We start from the raw sequence: 7,738 nt of genomic DNA, 5'->3' as shown, positions 1-7,738 counted from the left end.
GAGATACTAAGACAGCGAAAATAAATCCTCTCATCAAACCATTCTGATTGGTTTGCTGAGCACAGATTCATGCAGAAATATTTGTTTCTCATTGGATAATTTCCACTCAGCGAAGAAGCACTTATTTATTTTGTTATAAATACTCGATTTCCTCAGATCATCAGGAGTCACCTAATCCGCAGATTTATCAACTGCTGTTGACAATGAAAAGCGTGCCGGTAAGTCATTCCCACTAAAACGGTGGCTAGTAATTAACCTCAGGAGTCACGTCCTATTTCTCCTCTCTTGCTGCTCAGTACCTCAAAAATGCCTTTGAGACTAGAGATCTGGCATGAAGTTATTTTAATAGGACAAGGGAAACGTTTTTGTTCGACCCTTGACGTTCATGCCAAAGAAAGACATCGTTTTCTGCTTTACCAAAAATCCTGAAAATACCTCGACCTTTGACCTAGACGAAAATGTTGGTGTCCAACTTCCCTTAATAGGCAGAAAAAATTGTTCGCCAAGGGTGGCAAACTTTAAAGACGTCTCATCAACATTTAAGTTGTCGTTATCAGTGCGCCCTTTTGAAACTGAGTGGAGTGTTGCAACACACTGATGACGTAGCCCTGACTAACAGTGAAATGTCCAAAACAAAACACCTGCCCTCAGCCAACTAATTTGAATACCAAGCTCAAAAATGTTTTTCAAAGAACCGTTGTATGAGTGTGGGATTTCGGAAAACAAAAGTCGATGAGCACTTGATTTTTAACGAAGATGGAAGCTGATGCACTAATACATGTGCAGTATGCCAAAACAAACCATGATTTTACTTATTTTTTCTTACACACTTCACTAACTAAGGCCGCAAACACAGTGGGGGGGGGGGGCTATCAAAAACCGCAGTTTCTTCACTGTTCATGCCCGATCATTTCAGATAAGCCCAAGTTAATTCTTTCTTGAGACGTGAAAACATAGACGAATGGCGGCTAATTCACGCACTGGCAAATCAGATTGTTCTTCACTGAACGCTGAAATGAATCCCTCGTTTATAATATTCTCTGACTAAATGTGCGACAAATGATGTGGAAATACTACAAATGACGTTCATTTCAAGACTGTTTGAATGTAGTTCAGCAACCCAGAATTTGTTGATCATTCCTTCTTTTATCGGAAAACTGAGAGCTAAACCATACATACACCATTGGTCAACTCCCTTTTTCTCTGAAATTCGCGACTGAAGCAGAACTTTGAGGATAGCTGTGCAGTGACTTTATTGATGATGGAATTGCTTGCCGACAAATTGCGGACAGTAATTTTTGGCAACTAAAAGTCAGTGGTTAAATCCATCGGAAAAGCATCAGCAAGGAGTGAATAGCTGTTCTCCGAGTATACGTGTCACATTCCTGATATCGGCACGTGGATAAGATGGCCATGTATTCCAAGAGTGAGAGATACTAAGACAGCGAAAATAAATCCTCTCATCAAACCATTCTGATTGGTTTGCTGAGCACAGATTCATGCAGAAATATTTGTTTCTCATTGGATAATTTCCACTCAGCGAAGAAGCACTTATTTATTTTGTTATAAATACTCGATTTCCTCAGATCATCAGGAGTCACCTAATCCGCAGATTTATCAACTGCTGTTGACAATGAAAAGCGTGCCGGTAAGTCATTCCCACTAAAACGGTGGCTAGTAATTAACCTCAGGAGTCACGTCCTATTTCTCCTCTCTTGCTGCTCAGTACCTCAAAAATGCCTTTGAGACTAGAGATCTGGCATGAAGTTATTTTAATAGGACAAGGGAAACGTTTTTGTTCGACCCTTGACGTTCATGCCAAAGAAAGACATCGTTTTCTGCTTTACCAAAAATCCTGAAAATACCTCGACCTTTGACCTAGACGAAAATGTTGGTGTCCAACTTCCCTTAATAGGCAGAAAAAATTGTTCGCCAAGGGTGGCAAACTTTAAAGACGTCTCATCAACATTTAAGTTGTCGTTATCAGTGCGCCCTTTTGAAACTGAGTGGAGTGTTGCAACACACTGATGACGTAGCCCTAACTAACAGTGAAATGTCCAAAACAAAACACCTGCCCTCAGCCAACTAATTTGAATACCAAGCTCAAAAATGTTTTTCAAAGAACCGTTGTATGAGTGTGGGATTTCGGAAAACAAAAGTCGATGAGCACTTGATTTTTAACGAAGATGGAAGCTGATGCACTAATACATGTGCAGTATGCCAAAACAAACCATGATTTTACTTATTTTTTCTTACACACTTCACTAACTAAGGCCGCAAACACAGTAGAGCAACAATGAGTACCAAAGGCATTTTTTTTTTGGGGGGGGGGGCTATCAAAAACCGCAGTTTCTTCACTGTTCATGCCCGATCATTTCAGATAAGCCCAAGTTAATTCTTTCTTGAGACGTGAAAACATAGACGAATGGCGGCTAATTCACGCACTGGCAAATCAGATTGTTCTTCACTGAACGCTGAAATGAATCCCTCGTTTATAATATTCTCTGACTAAATGTGCGACAAAAGATCACCTCATGTTTCAGATGGTACGATATTCGGGATATTATAGCATATTTTCAATCACTGAACTACTACTTAGAGTCTCCATCGACCTTGTGAGTAATATTTATGAAAGAAAAAAGAGATGAATGCTTTTTTGAAATAACGACCTACAGACGACTTACTATATTTTGGCTGGTGTGCGAGTTCTTGCTCAGATAAGTGTGTGCTCAAATTTTAATCACCAATTCTCACAGATATAGGGTTGTTAGCGTACAACAGCTGCTACCATGATTTATGTTTTGGACTAAAGTTCACGTTTTTAAACTGGACGTACACATTTGTGTAAAAAATATGGAAAACCTCGGTGGTTTATATGAATTGAGAAGTAATTAATTCAGTTCATCTCACTTTTGAAAGAAACATTAATCACTCATCGGGCTGACAGATATAGCTTCACAAAATATCCCACTAAACGCTAAAACCGCGGAGAATTTTAATTTTGACATTGGACGTGCACGCCTTGTCGGAACAAGACAAAGATGGTTAAATTCTCATGCCTGATATATTTGTGTCGCTTTGATGCCATAGAAATAATCCGATGCATTTTTATTGGATGGTTTGCAGGGACAACAAGTCAGATCCACGTTTTGCACACGAGTGTGTTTGAGGTTGAATCGGCTACTCTTTGCATCCCCCTTCTTAATCTGATGTGGAATTTGTGTCGGTAGTTTTTCTAAAATGGTGATTTGTATTGCTTAGATGATGCAGTCTGTGAGGAAAACTTGTACCAATCCAATCCGCCAGTCAAAGAGCCTTTAACACAAAGGTGATGTTTTTGGTTATGTTGAATGCTTTATTGTAAAATAAAATCAAAGGGATCCATTAAATGACGTTTTTTTAAGAATCTGTTTTTGGTGGCCATTTTAAATCTCTTAGTGCACCATGATATTAATTTTTTAGACTGCTTATCCTAGCGGCCTACCAAAAATGCAGGCTGGGACACACAGGAACAGACTCAAATTGAATCCTGACATGGTATTGATGATACATAGATAGAAACTCAAGCTGCCCCCGAACATTCAGTGACGCTTGCTTGTTGAACGTTTCTTGTGCACTTTTTCTTTCACCTTTGTTACGTAACGCCGATGGTACTTGCAGACTTCATGCAAATTTAGTGCAATGTTTTTCTGAATGCTGTTTTTGCGTGTGGGTATTTTACACGAATATTCATGCCGAAACTATAAATACCTAGTCTCACACTTTTAACCGAAGACTTGCTGCTGCATGCTGAATTATGTAGCTACTTCAAATGAATTCAAAAACTGCTAAGAGTGTCCTGCAATCTACGAAAATAAAAGAATAGGTACGTGAGGATTACTATGACACTGAAATCATACTGTGGCCAAAGGATCTCGAAAAAGAATCGATTGTACGTTTTGCGGGTGGAGGTAAACAACAAAGACAGGAAATTAGAAAGTTTCATACTGTTTTAATAAAATACCTAAAGTGATTTGAGAGTAATATTGATATCGGCTGCAAAAATTTACGCTTCTGAAAGAAATTCTGGCGACTTGGACCCTCTTCAAGAGCCGTTTGTGAACTTGAGAGTTTATACAATGTTTTCCTTCACTGGTGATCCGAAAGCTTATTTCTTCTAGTAAAATAAAAACCTAAGAGGAGGTCAAATACTATGACTCAAATGGGTTTCCGTTTATCTCAAGCGTTAACGTATGTACAAAAAACAGTTGCTTCTTGAATCATTATTCATCATTTGGCCAAGATATGAATGGCAAGCTGCTGAATATTGTAACACATGAAACCACGCGTAGAACAGCAGTGTACTCTAAAGAACGAGGAAAACCAAGTGTTATAAGGTTTGTAGGTGCGAATTCATAGAAGGATTTTTGATACTGCTTGGTATAGCCGTGAAGGTTTCCACAGGGTTCTACATTGATCCATAATTTTAGTACCTCATAATTATGGGTAATGAATTAAACGCAAACAAGTACGTTAGCATTTTCAGTTTCCCATAAGAATATACCCTCAAATGAATAAAAGCTTTCTGCAGTTGAACATTGAGATGCTCGCACCATGACTTGCTGGGTGTATTATTTGTTCACTCATTGACAACTGTACTGATATATCTAAAATTGTATTCTTTTACGAGGGAACTGACAAATTCGGCTGAATATCCAGCCAGGTAAAGCAGCAGGTACAAGCCGTATAAGTTGGCTTGGCCTAAACGCCGACTGCGAAATTTGAACTAGTTACTTTCAACCTCATAATTAGGAATTCCATTAAAAAAACGCAATCCCAGGGTTTGAGCAGCAGGTGCTGAAAGTGATATTATGTATACAAGAAGAAGACACAATCACTCATTTCTTGACCTTTTGAGGCAAAAAGGCGCACACCAGACGATCACTTGCATTCATAGGTAGTGAATGAGAGGTGATAAAGTTGGACTCCATTTGGCGAGCCAGAGCCAAGAAGTGCTCATATGATGGCAGGTCCATTTACGTGACGAATGATGCCAACGCGGTCACCCGTTAGCCTTTACAAATTTCAACCCGTATTCTGATATCTCCGGGCTTGAGATGAGTTTTTATTTTCTGAGAACAGACCAGTGAACTTGTGGAATAATTGTCCAAATTGCTGTGTTGGTGCCAATCGCTAATAGAGACAGCACATTTTACGAAAGTATTATGAACACAATGTCTTCCTATAGATCGCGAAACGGGATGATTTGGACTTAACTAGGGAGTTAAAGGGCCACTTTTGTCGCACCGTCGATGATAAATGAGGCAAACTGGTGTGATGCGTTTCAGATGAGGTAAATGAATAATAGCTCGTATCTATGGAAAGTTGTGTGTGAAGCTTGAAGAAGATATTGGCGCGAAACCAGATGAGAAAGGCAGTAGATGTTCTACAGGTAGAGTCGGTCAAACAAGAACATCAGTTTGAGAATTTCTCACCAACCACTCCAGACACCTGTCTAACGGACCACGAGAGAATTAATGGAAATTTTTAGGAAAACAGAGCTCTAAGGGCAGCACCTATTAGGATTGCGAGCTATTTGGACATGTACAGCGTTTTCACCCCGCAGAGTTAATGTCGAGCAGGACGGGTGACCATGACACACTGCCGCACTTAACATCTTTCGTATACAATGGGTGAAATGTAACCCAATAAAACTTTGAAATAGTTTTATACTTCATTCTTCTAGTCTCATCGCCGTCATCCCTTAGCTTTGTGTGTATAGGCGCAACATCAGTTAATATTATTTAGGAACCTTAACGTGACCGTGGTCAACCTTGCCTACACCATTTTCTGAAAATAAACTGGCAAGGCATCACTTTACTTACAGTGACCAATACGGAACTTCAGTTCAAAACTGGTCGAATTAACCGCTCTAATTCATCTAATATTTATAAAACTTTGAGCGCTGATACGGAAATCGTAACTTCCATTTATTCCAAAAAAATACTGAACACCTGTATTACCTCTACAGNAGTAAACTGGCATTCCTGATTTTGTGTTGTCAACCTTGAATAACCGGACATCATATGAACTGAAACAATAGCACAAAAACAGTAACACATGTTGGTGCCTCGTATCATTCGCAACAAACCGCACTTTCTAACTCGATCGAACCGAGTATACGGCAACTAGCAGGCCTACTCTGGATTGTATAACAATGTTTTCGACACAACTACTAAATGCACGTGTTTCGCGACCGATGAATTGATAGGACGATACATGCAGTAACAGCAACCTAGTACAGAATAACATCGAAATGTACTTATGCTGTGGAACTGCAGGCCGTCTCAAGTGACTTCAGTAGGAATGATAGTAGCCGATCGATTACAGTTCTCGCTATCACAGCTTCAGCTCATTTTTCAGGCCTGATAGTAATCCGAAGATTCAGCTATCGGGTTTTAAATGCACATAAATAAATTAAGCTGTCGTCTGCTGTTTCTTGTTAGCTTTTACTTAGTAGTTCTCAAAACAAGAAATTGTATCGAAACTTGGTGGAGAAAGGATCAGTAACCAGCCAGCACTGAAAATGTTGAGCCCTGATTCATCACTATTCAAATGGATTCCAAAGTTAGACAGATATTCCAAAAAGCCTAAAAACAACTGTCCAGTAATCCAGCTTGTACAGATCTGGCAAATTTTACAAGAATAATCTAGTCAGATTTGGCGTGGAATGGAGTTTTTTCCATGGGCACCTAGAATAGACATGAAATCGTCGAATTTTGCATTATTATAGACTGGATGGCGTGCAAACTGCATATACGAACATTATCAATTGTCTTGGTCTATAAGCGTCGCAATGCATGGCCCATAGATTCTCTTGTTGTTCACCCACACGCAACTATGGTTGTTGTCTCGAAAAGCTGAATACGTCAATAGCTACTCCCCACATTGCGAGTTATTGAGTAAAGTTCCTTTGTGCCTTGTGTGGAAACGTTTATCATTCCGGATTTGCACTTGAATCAAGCGAAGAAAAATATCTTGTGATAGAAGAAAGTATCAGGATATTAGTGGATGTTTGCAGGTCAGGAAATCCATTGCCAATTCCATTTGACGGAAGCAAAATCTATCATGTCAAAGAAATCGGAGTGCCAAGGACACCGAGCGTCACTTTAGATTTGCCGACTACTGGTGTTTATGAACATATCCTCTATTAAACAAGAAACCTAGGTCTGAGAAGGACGTTGTTGAACTTAGTAAGCGTGGTCTCCTGTACCAAGTGCACTAGTTCATATGAATTCTCTCTTTCAGTTGTTGAGTATACACACCTTTTTATGCGATGCGGTGAGTAGAAATATAATCGAGGGATTCAGGTGGGATTTACTTGGGTTTTCCGTTAACACTAAGTTGACTTGAAACATCTATATGGCATCACCAATCGTCTGGAGATGTAATGACTTGTTTTCGAAAAAGTTTGGTGACAATCGGTAGATTTATTGCTGGGCAGCATTTCGCCTTTGACACAAAAGCTTCGTCAGGCCAAGTGACTAGGTTCCGAGGTCGATCGAGATTTAAGGCGGAAGGAGAACCAATCAGCTAAGTCGAGCTAAATCTCTGTTGGGTGTCGGCCGAGGGATTTTAGTGTGTTAGAGTGGTTGAACAAGTGTTGGGTCGGTGGGGAAACCTACATGTGTTTGGGTCCTGCCTAGGGTCTACTTCTTCTGGTTCGGTTCATTTGATGGTTCCTCTTGAACTTCATTTG

At 39.8% G+C, this 7,738-nt stretch overlaps 1 protein-coding gene across 1 annotated transcript in view; it reads left to right on the top strand.

Annotated features, from left to right (window-relative positions):
* Positions 1-207: 207 nt before the first annotated feature.
* The window catches only part of T265_14457 (hypothetical protein), a gene marked incomplete at both ends in the record, with an annotated part of 54,252 nt that continues 46,721 nt past the window's right edge, over positions 208-7,738 (top strand). Inside the window, one exon of the mRNA XM_009173720.1 lies at positions 208-218. Within this exon, the coding sequence (XP_009171984.1) occupies positions 210-218 (9 nt within the window). The remainder of the gene's footprint in view (positions 219-7,738) is intronic.

The sequence above is a fragment of the Opisthorchis viverrini genome (assembly GCF_000715545.1).
Source record: "Opisthorchis viverrini unplaced genomic scaffold opera_v5_197, whole genome shotgun sequence".
Taxonomy (NCBI): domain Eukaryota; kingdom Metazoa; phylum Platyhelminthes; class Trematoda; order Opisthorchiida; family Opisthorchiidae; genus Opisthorchis; species Opisthorchis viverrini.
This window is presented reverse-complemented; position numbering and strand designations above follow the sequence as displayed.